Here is a 15,687-nt window from a genome sequence, read left to right on the forward strand (position 1 = left end):
GTCCCTTAAAGTGGATTATCTCAGTGCAACATCTCTAGAAATACCAGAAGAACAGCCAGCAGAACCACATGTAATTAATCAACTATGTAATGTGCCACCCCAGAGACAAGGAGGAGTCAATCCAATTTTTTCTGAAACCAGTGAAATGCAAGCAACGGAGCCAAGGATTGTGCCAAGGATAATGGGCTTACGAGTAGCTCAAGTCTCTACAACAGTAAACCAACAGACATCCTCAGGAGAGAAATTTTCAGTTATAGAGCCCAGTAGCATCCTACCGGAAGAACAGTTTTATTGGTCACTGAAAAGTTTTTCGGAACCAGTAACCCTACATTTTGCTTCAGGAGATATAACCATAAACGCCTCTCGAGATACCGCCGCGGACATTTCTTCGATTAACAAACGGTTTGTGGATCCGGCACTAATCTTAAATAACCTGAGATGTCCAGTAAAAACTTATGGATCCGGAGAAGTAATTGAGCGATTCGAACCACTCGTGTATGTGCACTTAAGCTACAAGAATTGGAAAGGTGCAAAATATCTATTAGTGCATGAAGGCAAACCTGATTTTTTATTGGGAAACGATCTAGCATTTCTTAACCACCAACACACTTTAAAATCAGCTTCCATACAAGCAGTGACACGTGCACGAAGCAAAGCAATAGAGCAAGTCCCAACTGAAGATAACTCTGAGGAGCATTCAGATGGACATGTAACGCAACATCAACCCCTTGCAGACGAAACGGATAGTACAACCAAAACAAAAACTGAACCAGAGGATCTACCTATAACAATGGGATCCGAAGTATTCAAACAGAAACAGATGGAAGACCCTACTTTGGCTTCTTTGAGGTCACAAGCCGACGATTACGCCAGACAACCGGTACAACAAAAAGTATCCTTTTTGTGGGGACAAAATGGACTATTGTATCGAGAATATTCCCCAAAATCGAACGAACAGGCGGAACCAGTACAACAACTAGTCATTCCAAGAGAGTACAGAGAAAGAATTCTGCAACTTGCCCATGATAGTCCAAGTAGCGGACATCTTGGAATTCAAAAAACTTTAAGTAGGATTTCGCAGCATTTTTATTGGCCCGGCATTTCCAAAAATGTCAAGGACTATGTTAATTCCTGAAATTATTGTCAGAGAACGGGGAAACAGACCGACAGTACAAAGGCAGAAATGCAACTAACAGAAATCCCAGATCAAGTATTCCAATATCTTCAAATGGACGTACTAGGACCTTTTGTACCCACGAAGTCAAAGAAAAAATACATCATATCGTTCATCTGTCAAGCCAGCAGATGGATCGAGGCATACGCCATCAGCAATCTTTCAGCCCAAACTATTGCTAGAGTGGTAGTGGATTTATGCTCTAGAATAGGGATACCAACTCAAATTATTTGCGATCAAGCCGGTGCTTTTAAAAGTGAATTGATGAGCCGAATTTGTGAGATCAGCGGAATTAAATTAAACTTTAGCATTCCTTATCATCCAGAATCTCACGGAATGGTGGAAAGAGGACAACAAACCTTGTTGAGGATGATTAAAACCCTAGTCCAAGAATATGGAAACATTTGGGACGAACTATTACCTTTTGTTTTGTTTGCTTACAGAAGTGCACCTCATGTTTCTCTGGGAGGTTTTTCGCCGAGTGAGGTAGTGTTTGGGAAAAACCTACAAGGACCATTAGATCTACTGCGATCAGACTGGGAAGGTGTGGTCAGAAGTAGCACGGTTCCAGTCGCGGATTTCGTCCGGAAACTACAAGAAAAACTTCTAGCAGTGCAAGAATTGGCAAGAGACAATTTGTTGAAATCCCAAATAAAACAAAAATACTATCATGACAAGAAGGCCCGTCACCGAGAGTTTGAAGTGGGTGATATGGTACTTGTACTAAACCCGCTCAGACCTTCAAAATTGGAAGTAGTTTGGGAAGGTCCAGGGGAAATCATACAAAAAGTGGGAAATGTGAATTATCTGGTGAAAATGTTAAATTCATCCAAGAAACCAATAATGTATCATGTGAATAGTTTAAAAATGTATAGAAACAGATATGCAAACAATCCTAATTGTAACAATGTGGGGAGAAAAATCGAACGTAATGTAACAGATCGTTGAAAAATGGAATGCTGATATAATATGGTTACTTTGAATTTCTGTTTAAAATTAATTAACTTGTTTTCTTTTTCTGTATTTTTCATAGAGATGTACTTAGCTATGAGTAAAGAGATATTACTTTGATAAGCTTAATACTTGGTTAAGATAATTGTAAGTTCACATGTAGTCTTGTTAACCTTTCATAATCAAATGTTAAGTTAGTAACAAAATAAGAACTTTAATAGTCCTGTATTTTGTATCTTTAAGGGGGGGCGTGTCATGGATTTGATTATGAAAATAGAATAGTGTTGTATTTCATAGGATTTAGTTCAGAGCTGCAATGAAAAGCTAGAAATCTGCTTATGCCCAGGTGCTAATTAGAGAGAAAATGTACAAGGTCAGTTTTTCTCCAGCTAAAGAAAAAAAAAAGTTAAGAAGAGCAAGCTGACCCTTATCTTATCTCCACTCTGCTGGACAAGGACATAACTTCTTAATTTAAGAATGATGGGCGAAGAGAGACGAGAGAAGAAGGAGAAGGATGGAGAAGAGATGACATACCGAGAGAAATGCAGCCGACAGAACTTTAATCCAAAGGATTGCGTAAGAATGCTTATTTAAGATCTAGTTAGACATTTTATTGTTTTCATTTTATAGAGGAAATAACTGGTGGCTAAGGCTGGGGGTTAAACTAAGCTTGTTGAAATGTTATCTTTTGTAATAAAATATAAAAAGACAAATTGTCTGTAAGCTGTCTCCTTGTTTAGACCATGCTACAGTAGTAAATTGGATATTTTTGACTAAGATTGTTTTGGTCTGGCCACATTACCATATTACCAAAAGAGGGTCCTAAAGTAAAAAGAGGAAGAGCAGACCTTCCAGATTGTTTATTTAAAATCGAGACAGACTTGGGTGAAGGAGTGTGAAGTCGCCTAGAGCAAAATTACCGGACCCGGTTTTGCTGGCATTAGGGTCTAATCATTCTGAATCCCTCTCTGTCTCGTGTAAAGGCAGTTCTAAGGAACGCTTTTACCACATACCATAGTCCTTACAAAATTACAAGAGCATAGTCCATATGGAGTATTCCAAGAAAAGAAGTCCATAAAGAATATTCCATAGAACAGTCCATAGAAAATAGTCCATGCACAGTCCTTAGGAAAAATCCCATAAGTCCAAAAGTAATCCAGCAAAGCATAGGAACCAGTCCATGTAGGTAGGCCACCAGTCCATCTCGAAAGACATTAGGGTGAGTCCCGAATGGCTGAAGAGTAGGTCACGAATGACTGAAAGGTCGGTCTTGGAAAGACAATGTCCATAGGCAAAAAGTTCCTTTTTCAAGAGTAACTGGCAAGGGCTCATCGCACCTTCCCATGATGTCATCCAATCAGAGTTCGTTACTAGGCAAACAGTCCTGTTGCATCACATGACTTCTTTCCCATACCACACCAGATGTTATTTGGGTTACTGTAGTTTATCAAAGAGTCACAACAATTCCCATCTATCTAATCACACCGAGTCCTTTCTCAGGCTTTCAGAATAACATTCTCTCTGCTCGCCTAGAAAACAACTTGTCAGCATAGCAAAGATACTTTATACAAAGAAACAAGATGGAACCTCTCTGGCTCATTTCTTAATTACGAAACCCATATGCCTTAAAAGATTTTAACTCAAAAACCCATCTCATCACACTGGGGACCAACAGGTACTTTCCCCCATCAACAAACAGGCTTGCTTGCCTCCAATCACATTCTAAGGCAGGTCTTAATTGTTCTGGCATGTACATAGCTGCCCCTGAAAACAGTAGCCTATGATTGGCTCCTTCTTTCTGCCTTGCACCCTCCAATAATACAAAATATATGAACCCCCTAATAATACAAAATATATGGCCATTCCTACTCATAGATGGCAAAAGAAAAAGAACAGTAGCAGAAAAAGTCACAACATGTTTGTATCGCATCCTCAGTTGGCATTTCTAGATGTTGCAACAGAGAGAAGCGGCAGAGCTATAGGGGTACTGTTCTTCATACACGTATTGTGCCTCCTAGTTCTCTTTCCACTAACGTGGGCCTTTTTCTTTTCTTTTCTTACCAATGCTTAACAAGGCATCTTGTCTTCTAAACAAGAAGAGGCTTTCTTTATGCCTCTTAACTATAAAGCAGATTATACCCCTATGACTTCTTTCTTTAAACAGTTCCATGCTGCTGATTCATTAATTGGTACACACAAAATGTTACAACCTTCTGTTTGTTCTTTATGTTTCAGCGTGCCCCCCCATACCCCCATTTCTCTTTGTGTGTCTCCTTGCTTCGGAAATAATTTACGGAAGTAGAGGTTCGCTATATCCCCCCCCGCCCGTTCTATATGTTTACATTAGAATTAGTTAAGCCAGTGGAATTTCAAATAGGTTATGTTATCTGCATTAGTATGATGTTCTTTTTGTTGAGTAAATTAAAGTCAGTGAACGTTGTGAATAGTTTTGTCTCTGTGACCAACTTCAATCTTTCTATTGTCTGAACCTGGCAATTGGCATTTTGGATTTATTTTGGCAAAACCAGAATATTTTTGTAACACTATATGAAATCATATTAATTGCCCACTATTTCCTATGAAAGACAAACATATTGGACAAAGTTTACAAAAAGCAAAAATAAAGAAAACAATTCACCTTTTTTCCAGATGTACATATCTTTTAAATATTAAGGGATGTTACTGGGAAAGCTCTTTCCAGATTTTTATTTTCTAGATTTTTATTTTCTAGATTTTTCTCATCCTTTTGTATATATTTGCTCTTTAAAATCAGGTAATGGGAAGTTCTTTTAAAAGGTAAAACCATTTACATTGTTACAGTTTTTACTTTTCTATTGCACTTCTTTCCTGCAAGGAAAAAGTCTATGTTATTAGCTTGACCTAGTTGTAAAAATCAAACATGCAAACAAATGCTTAGTAATGAATTAATGGTGAAAAAATACCCAAGAAAATTCAGCGTTTTGCTTGGAGATTACTGCTTTCATCTTATTGCAGATTTTTGCATTGTTAAGGAATAAAAAATGGGGGAAGTCGTGATTTAAGTAAAATTAGATTTCCAAATATCTTATAAGCAAGGAGATATTCTAGATGTATGCTTATTATCCTGTTTTTATCAGTGCCCTGTTTTCTTAGGATATCAATTGTGTGACACCCCCTGGTTCAAATCAACATTCACCTTGCTAGGTGCTCCTAGGAACACCACCTCTCTCAGCTACAGTTCATATTTGTAGAATGGAATGATGATACAGACTTATCTTACAGGATTGTTCTAAATTTTGAGGGAAGCACCTGCAAATTAGCTCTGGCACTTAAGATTTATTTAAAACAAAAACTTGAGTAATTTCTTTTAGCCTGTTGGCCCTGTATCAACCCCACAATAGCAGGATTCTTTCAGAGTACAGTTCTTGTCATATTATGGTAGCCTGAAGACGAATTGCCCCTACATATGCCATGCAGTTCATTTAAAATATAATGCAGTCACTTCTGTTAGTGGTGGGAAGTGGATGGATACAAAGCAAAAATGTAACAGCAATTCTACAAAATCTTTGGAAATGTTAGACAATCCATCTATCTGAAATGTTATTCTCAATCTCTTTTTAAAATGCCTCAAACGGTAGTCAGTATTTCTTTCCTGGCAGCCTCTGTGAATCTCAGTGGAGACATCTGCTCCACAGCTTCCCAGACTCTGTCTGTGTTCACATGAGAAGAGCTTGATCCAAAGGCCTTGCTGGAGTTCCACTGCGTAGAGTTAAAATATATAAACAGAGAGCCAGGGTAGCAAAGGCCTGGAAGCCTTTGGTTACTGATAGCCACCTCACCCCCAGAAAGGTATCTCCCAATCAAAATCTACTAAAAGGCATCATATGAGGCTGAAATAACTCCAACATAAAATTACAGCTGATATTTTGTAGTTATTTGTGACTATTATTTATATTAATTCAGAATTTAGACTACCTCTCACAGAACAGCAGCCTTGCTGGTTTGGTTGTAAAAAGGTGTGGAAAAATTATTTTGAATAGTCTTAAATTACTTTTACTAAAATGTGGGGTTTTTGTAGTGTTCTCTATACACTGTATAGGCCTCTTGATCATAAAACCGTTTGAGAAGCATCCCCTGCCTTCAATGTTCTGATCTGTTTTTTGGCTGCCCTAAAAGAGAGGGTTGCGTTCAGACCACCAAAACTCCCCGCTGGTGAGATGGTATAATACCTGTCCTCTTGAGCTACTCTAGCAGTCTGACTGTCCTCAGGGGGAAAATGGAAACAAACCCTTCTTTTCCCTTTCTGTGTTGCAGGAAAAATGTACTGTCTGCTGGACAGGCTCAACAACAAACGATCCACATAGAAGTGATAAATGTCATGCACTGCCCCCTAGTTTAACCATCAGCCTCTGAGGGTGGCTGTTATGAAAGGCCGATCTGAAGTCCACAAAATCAGCTGTACATAATTCCTCTACTGCACCACGTGTGACAATACAGTATGCTGTTATAATAAAAATTAAAACGCTGCAGCACCCCACCCCACCCCGCTGATCTATTTGTTCTATATGCACACTGATGGGTATCAAAACTCTGAGTGAGAGCTGGCATATTATAACTATGAACAATTTTTTCAAAACGTTTCATCACTACAGCTCTATTAACCTGTGGAATTCATGAATCGGACAAAGCCTTAGACAAACGATTGCTGGTTCTTACTTTTATGAGGGCTACTGGTTAAAGCTAGGTTATGTAGCTTTTTGCTTTTTCATGCGCCATGGCTGGAGTTTCACTTATACTAGATGTGCCTCTGCAAAGAAACAAACACTTCTTTTCCCTTTGTGTGCTGCAGGAAAGCACTGAGGAGTTTGAATATTGAAACTGAGTTTCATTCATATACTGCTAGCACTCCCTCACAGATCTTTCTGGGGCACCCCCTTTTGACAGTTCGGTTTTGTACCTATTTGGTCCTGAGCTGACGTGAGTTCAAATGTCTGAAATAACCTCTTCTAAATGTATGCATATATACACAAGGTATGGTACAATAAAAGCCTGTTTATTAGAAGACCTATTAAAAGTATATTGTAAAGCAATCCTCTAAAACCCAGGTTAGTATAACCACATGACATTCAGATTAGCTTAATTTTGTTTTAACCTGTTATAAATATCTACAAATATGCACAAGTTATGGTAGAATAAAAACTTTATTAAAAACAGTATATTATAAGGGGTATTGTAAAACATACATCTAAACCTCAGGGGTTTGTAGAAACACATGAAATACAGGACAGATTTACAGTTTCTATATTCCTGCAGGGCGATTTCTCATCATCAACAGCCTGACCCTCTCCGGTGGATGCGTTCGAAACATTGTCGTCTGCCTCTTTCAGGTAATTTCTGTGCGGCCCATACCCGCAGTCGCACTCAAGCCCATCATCATCATGCCCAGGGTCCTCCTGTGTTTGAGCTTGAAACAAGCTCTCCTGTGATTGAAAATGAAACAAGCTTTTAGTCATTTCTAAAAGGACCTTAAACCCCCAACCCTAGCACAAATCCCCTAACTATGGCTTTTTAAAGCCCTTATAACAGACCCTAGCTACGTCTTTTAGAAAATTGATCTTACCATGTTGACTTGAGACTCATTGACTTGATGCTCTGTAGTCTCCTCATCTTCCTCAGCACCCCCCATTAGAGTACAGGCCATCTTTCTTCTGCTTTCCTGTTTGGATTTTGCGGTAAAGACAAAGAGGTCTTCTGCAGACTTGCCTTTTCTTCTTAGCTTTTCTTCAGGCAGGCTCTCCCTGGGCCTTGGAGGGGGTTCTAAGGGACACAAGGGCTGGGAAAAACCCACAGGCCCATGGTAGTAACCTAGAGGTCGCAAATGCCTTTTGGGTTTCCCTGTATCCTTTTGGCTTGTTGCGGGGATCAGGTTTTCTTTGTCCTCCATCTCCTCCAAGATGCAGCGATCTCTGCAAAGAGCTACAAGCTACGCAGAATGGCCCCGAAAACACCTCCGTGGCTTTTCAGCAACCTAAGGGCATGCCGAGACATGGCACACCCCTTTCTAACCAAACCAAACCACCCCACCCCACCCCTCCAATCGCTCCCCGTTGGACTATAGGGGCCGCCTGATGTTTTGTATAATTACACATTGTCTTTAAGTTGCAAGCTTTTTTAAAAAATGTGTAGTCCTTATGAGTGTTGTCTATTTTGTGTGTTGTTATGTGGAAAATGTTTTACTTTGGACAGTCTTAAAACAGTTTTACTAAAATGTGGGTTTTTATTTTTTATTTTTGTACTCTTCAACTTATTGCAGGTTTCTACTGCAAAGAAAGGTCAACACCGGAGAACTCTCCAAAAACGCGGCTGTGGGACTTTCTGAGCGGCTAAGGCCTGTTCAGGCATGCCTTATGACCATCCCCTTTTCTACACAACCCCTTCAAACAAACCCGTTGGTCTACAGAGCCGCCTGTTGTTTTTTTGATAGTTACATATTGTCTTTAAGTCACACCATTTTTTCAAAAGTCTGTAGGCATTATGAAAGCTGTCTTTTGTGGCTTGTTAATGGCTGTTCAAACTCTGTCTGAATCCTTTGGCTTAAAACTAGGGGATGGTTCCTAGACCCTTAAAAAGGGGGTTTAATACACACACCCACACACGTAAACAAAATACACACATGGTTTGTGAAAAAAATCCAAAAACATGCAGGTTTTAGGTCGCAGCTCTTTCTGTTAGGTATAATACCAAAAAAGGGTTGATAAACAAAATGTATATTTATTACTGCATATTTCAACAGATGCGAGGCTTATATACGTATGCTCAGTACTGGTAAAAATGAAGAAACAGCTACAGATCAAGAAATACAGTAACTAAAAAGATATCGGACAGCGCCGAGTTGGATAGACTAACACTGAAAATCAAAGGAAAAGAAGATACAAAATATTATCAAACATGGGCCTTGTTCTATCAATGGTTAGAAGGATGTTGTATACATTAGGAGTGTCATGTATATGGTATTTGTTTTAACAAATGATTATTAGCTGTACCCAGGTGACACGATGTTAAATCAACAGGGATGGATTTTATATAATAAAAAGAAAATTAAAAACACACACAGACAGGTTCTAGGAAAAGACCATGGGTATAAAATGTGGGAAATGTTTTACTCTAGACTGGTCTCTGGGTAGAGTGGTTGGCATATAAATTAAATAAAATAAATAAATAAATAAATAAATAAATAAATAAATAAAAATAAATAAATAAATAAATAAATAAATAAAATAGTTTCACTACAAATGTGGGTTTTTATTGTCTGTACTCTTGAACTTATTCCAGGTTTCCTTGTTGGCCATCATCTCCAAAGCGTCACAGCCCCTGCAAAGAGCGACAAGTGCGTGCAGAAGGGCCCCGAATTCGCCGCTGTGGAGTTTCAGACCCAGGAAGCCTCAGGGCATGCCTTAGGACCACCCACTTTTCTACACAGACCCTCCAACGGCGCCTATTGGTCTACAAGGAAGCAGGCTGGCCCTACCCTTCAGGAGCCAATCCTCAGGTCTCCCTAGGGTCACGGGGGGCCCCCAACTCTAGGTAAACCTCCTATAGGTCGACGGGGGCCTCCACAACCCCCTGACGTCACCCAAAACCCCGCCCCTTCCGGCGGAGGGGGCCAGGGTTGATCCTTGACCGGATGTCCCGCCTTACAGGGCTGTTGTAGCTGTCAAAGATTGATTTGATGAATGCTATGCTACCTAACTACTTGTGTGTTTTGAAAGGTATCCCTGTTACACTGCACATTTGGTGTAGGATAAACTGGACTGCAAAGGGTCTGATAAAGTCGAGGGGAGGAACGACATGACATTTAACACACTCCTACCTACCGAACAGCAAATGCCCCTTGATCAATTCTTTCAGCAGAATGTGGTCACATAGCCGCTCTCCACTTCCCAACCATGGACAAGGGCTGGAGACCAGCCTTGGTGCCGGAGTGACTTGCTGCCCCTTTTCGCTGCTCCTGCCGCTCTCCTCTTCACCGCTAATCAGGGGGGGCCAGAGTCACTCACAGCTTCCTAGCCAAGGGTCCTCACCTGTCAGCTGTTCGTGTCTCTTCCTCGGCTGATTGTTGCAGCCGCTGGGAGTTCAGCAAAAGGTGGAAGAAGTCATCTGTGGAGCCGCAGCAGTGGCAACACCAGTCCTCGATGCGCAGCACAGTCGCGGTGCGGTGGTGAGCTGGTGCGCAGCATTTGCCTCACCCTGAAAGGTTGCTGATGAGCCTTCACTGGCCTTCACGAACTGTCACACAACTACTTTTGAATCCCACTGAATTGTGCCAAACAGAAGACGTCCCCCAACAACATTTCAAAAAAGGTGTAGGACAGCTCTTAAAAGGGAACAAACAAAACCCACCCACCCCCATAAAATCACCAGTCTGATACCTATTTTCATGGTGAAAATCTATCCAAAAGCTGCAGTCATACCTGGAGGGGCAGGACTGCCTTGACCCTTTCCAGTCTGGATTCAGGCCACAATGGGGAGGAGCTGTCACAACTTTCGCCCCTTCAGTGTGGGCTTCTTCAGGGATCGGCACTATCCCCAGTGCTGTTTAACATCTATGTTAAGCCGTTGTGGGAGGTCATCAGGAGTTTTGGAGTAAGGCGTCATCAGTATGCTGATGGCACGTAACTCTATATCTCTGTTAACCCCTCTGCAGTGGATGCTGTCTGGAAGCTGGAGCGTTGCCTGGTCGCAGTACTGGAATGGACCCAGGCTCAAACTGAACCCAGACAAAACAGAGATTTTGTTCCTTGGGGAGACCTCTGATAGGTTGGGGGGTATGGTCCTTAGGCTGGATGGTACTCACCTCCAGTTTAGAGACCAAGTGCGTAAGTTGGGTGTTCTTCTGGACCTGTCTCTCTCTTGGGAGTCCCAGATTTCAACCATGTCCAGATCAGCATTCAACCAGCTTAGGCTAATCACCCAATGTTGCCCCTATCTAGTCAAGGACTCCTTCAGGACTTTGGTGTCTTCCCCAGTCATCTCCCACATCGACTGCTGCAATGGCCTTATGTGTGGCTTCCCTTGAACCTGATCTGAAGACTTCAGCAGGTCCAGAATGCGGCAGCCAGACTGATGGTTGCTGCAAGTAAATTTGATCACTCCACGTCTAGCTCGCCTCCATTGGTTGCCCATTGCGTTCTGGATTAGGTTCAAGGTTCTGACAATCACATACAAAGCCCTCTGTGGTGTGGGCCCATGTTACTTGTCAGAGTGTCTCTCCTTAATGTCATCTGCCTGACCCACAAGGTCATCCCAGTTGAATGAACGAATGATTTAATTAATGAATTAATGATAGCCTACATGAACAGAACTTGGAAAACATGTTGTTATTATTGTTACTCTTCTCATTGTGCCTCAAAAAATCCCCCGGCCAGCACGGACCATGACTATGTTCCGACCCTATTTGGGAGAGCTCAGTACAATTTCCCCTACATGCCAACTTAAAAGCAGACCTAAGGGCAAATCAGAGACGCCTTTATAGATGACAAAGGTTTCCTAGGTTCATCATAGCTGACATTACCCCAGTAAAAGTTTAGTTCCACAATGAAATCAGACAATCATGAACAAGCATTTCAAAATTTCATCTGATTACCTTAAGTGTAGGTATTTTCTTTGTTGCAATAATTCCAGGCAACTTTAAAAGTTTTTAATTTCTTCAAGTTGTTTTCCACATTGCTTCTATATTTTATACGGTGCTTTAAAATAATCCTTACAGCTCTGAGCAAAGTTGTAGGTACAATTGCTATGAATGAGCCATGTCCAAAGTAGTCTATCCTAGAGAGGATGTTGACACCTATTTCATGTCTTTTTATCAGGGATATGGTTGCTCGGCTATGAACGGCTTCAGCCATCTCCTTGAAAGTCACTCTTCAAGTTCTGCAAAGGATTGGCTGGATCCCAGAGGGACCAGGGCATCAATGCAGATAAGTGCTTTTCCTAACATGCTAAGTTCTGGCTGGGCACATACATGTTATTTCCCCCATTGTCATCTACTGGGGGGGTTCCATCCTTCCTTTGAGCCTCTGATCTCCCTTCCTTGTGGTTCTGAAATTTTATTTTCTTATATTGAAGAGAGGTGCTGCTCTATGCAGTGAATTACTACTGGATGTTTTTTGCTTGTCTGGTCCCTCCTTTCGATTGCCAGTATTGAGCCAACAGAGCAGAGGTTCCAAACCCCCCCCCCCGGTCCATGGCCTGGCTGTGGCCTTGTCAGGATCGGGCCGTGGAAACAGATCTCCTGCCCCCCCCGCATGAACTCCCCCTCACATGCACACACACCCACTGCACACATGGCCCACCCACCCCCACAGGTGCCCTGTCCCCCCAAAGAGTCCACGGTTTGGAAAAGGTTAGGGATCACTGCAATAGAGGACATAGGTTGTCAGTTCATATACTGTAGAGAAATCTGAAATGTAGCTCAGTCATAATTGCCCCATCCAGATGTTCAGCAAAGGGTTAAACTGAATGCCTGAGGAAGGCGAGACTTCTAGCCCTTGTTGGTCTCCTTGCATCTGGAGTGACCGTCTAAAGAGGAAAGCTTTGGTCAACATGGGTAAATTGTTTTCCATGGCACGAAGAGAGGCGGCAGTGAGGACCTCTTCGCATATTCAGACGAATCCTTCCCTTGAAAATAGGAAATGCTGATATCTAATGGGTAAATGGTGCACATATATTGCTATGGCTGTTTACTAGCAGAGGTTTGTGATGTAAGTCTGGATTTCACTTAAACTGAAAAAAAGTAAATAGGTGAGCTTTATTTAGAAATGTTTTTCTGTGTGTTTAAAAATGCTTAGAGCTAAGTGTATGTGTGTGTGTGTGCGCATAAACTTTACATGTTTTTACATTTTAAAACTTCAATACTGTAAGAGATATATTTCTGTTTTCTGCTGTTTTATTGTGCCTTATTTTAAGGCTATAAGCCATTATATTTTTTAGAATGAATTCAACACATTCTCATTGTTCTTTTTTACTTTCAAAACAGTTTTTACTCTAAAAACATATTGTACTCCTGTATTTCAAATGAAAGTGCATGCCTACAACTTAAACTCTATTTTTATGTACTAAGTCAGAGGTGACTCAATGGCATGCAATAACAACACTGTTAGGAATATACTCTCTCTGTGTCTATATATATTTGTGAACCGCTGTCCCAAAGCACTATCCTTCTGTTGCTTAGCTGTATCCTGTAACTACACTCATTCTTCTTAAAAGTAACTTTTTAACTTCTGCTGGAGTACTCTAATTGGCAGCCAACTGCACAAGCCAGAATAATCAACAAACACTTGCCATTACTAAACAGAAGCATCTTTTTTATGAATAGCTTTTTTGCACTCAAAGTTTAGATTGCAGAAACCTCTTTGGAGCAGCTGTCAGGTTGCCCTGTTTTGTGTATATATTTAACTTAAGTTGATTCTAGCCTATGGTAGCCAGTCAAAACTACTGCAATGACTGTAAAATATTGGTTTAGATAAACAGGCTGCCCCATTCGTGGGTAGCCTGCCTAAATATTTTGGATTTTATAACCACAGACTCCCTGCCATTCCACGTGCTCAGAAAGAGCAAGCACAACCCAGATGATGGGAGGAGTAAGGGAGAAAGGCCAAGTTTCAGAAAAAAAGCAGCTTGCCAGCACCATGGCTTGTCCACTGGGGGGCACTGGAGCAGTTGAAAAAGAAGTCAACATTCCACCCCATTCTGGCTGCATAGTTAAGGTCTCAGAATTAGGGGATAATTTGTCATGGAACTATTGCAGAGAAGGAGGAGTTTTTGTTTTCTACAAACTTCTATGAACTCTTGCCCCCAGCCAAAGAATGGCAGTCAATTTTTTTAAATTTTTGATTGCCTGGTTTATTTATTTATTTATTTATTTATTTATTTATTTATTTATTTATTTATTATTATTATTATTATTATTATTATTATTATTATTATTATTATTATTATTATTATTATTATTATTATTATTATTATTATTATTATTATTAATCATTCCCCTGTCCCTCCACATAGGATCAGGGGAAGTGTTCAATTTGCCAATATCTTGAAGCAGCTTATTTTTAAAGCCATTTCACAATACTGGACATTGACACTGACTATGGAGCTGCAAGGCTAAATTTAAAGGTTAAAGGTTCCCCGTGACAATTAGTCCAGTCGCGTCCGACTTTAGGGCATGAGGCTCACCCCCGTTTCCAAGCCGTAGAGCCAGTGTTTGTACAAAGACAGTTTCTGTAGTCATGTGGCCAGCGCGACTAGACACGGAACACCATTACCTTCCCACCATGGTGGTATCTATTTATCTACTTGCGTTTTTAACATGCTTTTGAATTGCTGGGTTGGCAGGAGCTGGGACAAGCGACGGGAGCTGACTCCGTCGCGTGGATTCAAACTGCTGGTCTTTTGACCTTGCAGTCCAGAGGCTTCTGTGGTTTAACCCGCCGTGCCACCACATTAAATGTAATTAATTAAAGGTACTAAGAAGCAAAGCTGGCTTTCTGAGCTCCAGTCAAGACCTCTAACCGCCACTACAGTGCTAACAGAGCAGTAGATTTAACCTGTGGATTCAGCCCCTGACCATCAAAAGGTGGTTAGTGGAAGCCTCTTTACTTTTAGAAAGAAATCACATTCAGACACTGGTTTATGAGAAAAATGTATAAAGCTAGCATGTCTTAGAGACATGCTTTGATATATAAAAGATGATAGGATTCCTGGTTCTAATTCACTGTTGTCACACTGTTTTCTAACCAACTTCCAAACACATTTTTTCTCCCTAAGGCTATTCATGCTTTCTAGAGAAGCACTTAGAGGCACAAAGGGTTGCAAAGTCAAGAAGCGGGTTGGGAAATCTTCCAGAATTCCCCTCTTTCCCCCCCCCCATCGGCCCCGGCCCACACCTTATTTATGGTATTCAGGGGTCTTTCAAGGCAATATCTGGAATGCGTTAATTTCTGGCCAACGATTTCCATTTCCAATCAAGGAAGAAAGAGAGTGAGTGACTTTGTGTGCGGGTGGATGTTTTACCACAGGGGGAGGACACACACGACTGGGCTACTTCATCTGGTCACGGCACCCAGAATACAACCACGTGTTGTAAAGACTCCAAACAACCCCATCTTCGAAAAAGCTCCTTCCCTTTTTACTGCCAAGGCAGGGATGTTCAAGCCCACACAAGGCATGATTTACACAGATAAATTAAATGGGCTAAACTTGTTTGCCTACTTAACTTGCCCGGTACAGTTATCTGACACCTACTCTCCAAAGAGTTGTTTGCGAAGGAAGAAAGAAACACACGTCTCCTGGCTGAAGTTGTGCCAAGAAGAACCGTATGATATGACAACTCATAATCTCATCTTAATTATTCATTTGCATTTACTGGAAAGAAAGAGCCATGCAAATGATATGCATGTACATATTCTTCTGTTATGATTTCAGATGACAATTATAAGAATGTTTCTAGCAAATTAGCCCTAAAGCTGAGTAGCACTAGCTTAATTGCTATAAAAAGATAGGGATTTTTTTTTGTCCTCCCGGTATTA

At 41.0% G+C, this 15,687-nt stretch overlaps 1 protein-coding gene and 1 long non-coding RNA gene across 2 annotated transcripts; one reads left to right on the forward strand and one right to left on the reverse strand.

The window, feature by feature from the left end:
* Window positions 1-3,891: 3,891 nt before the first annotated feature.
* On the reverse strand, window positions 3,892-8,048 carry LOC144588263 (uncharacterized). The gene is made up of 2 exons (XM_078390746.1): window positions 7,725-8,048; window positions 3,892-7,584 (listed from the first exon to the last, which is right to left on the reverse strand). Exons 1-2 carry the CDS (start codon window positions 8,046-8,048, stop codon window positions 7,357-7,359), a joined length of 552 nt encoding a protein of 183 aa, XP_078246872.1. The 3' UTR covers window positions 3,892-7,356.
* A 1,545-nt stretch (window positions 8,049-9,593) lies between these two features.
* Window positions 9,594-14,140, forward strand: LOC144588267 (uncharacterized). Its single transcript, XR_013543757.1, has 2 exons — window positions 9,594-9,688; window positions 11,971-14,140. It is a non-coding gene; the product is annotated as an uncharacterized LOC144588267 (long non-coding RNA).
* The last annotated feature ends 1,547 nt before the right edge of the window (window positions 14,141-15,687 follow it).

Source organism: Pogona vitticeps, chromosome 3 (assembly GCF_051106095.1).
Source record: "Pogona vitticeps strain Pit_001003342236 chromosome 3, PviZW2.1, whole genome shotgun sequence".
Classification (NCBI taxonomy): domain Eukaryota; kingdom Metazoa; phylum Chordata; class Lepidosauria; order Squamata; family Agamidae; genus Pogona; species Pogona vitticeps.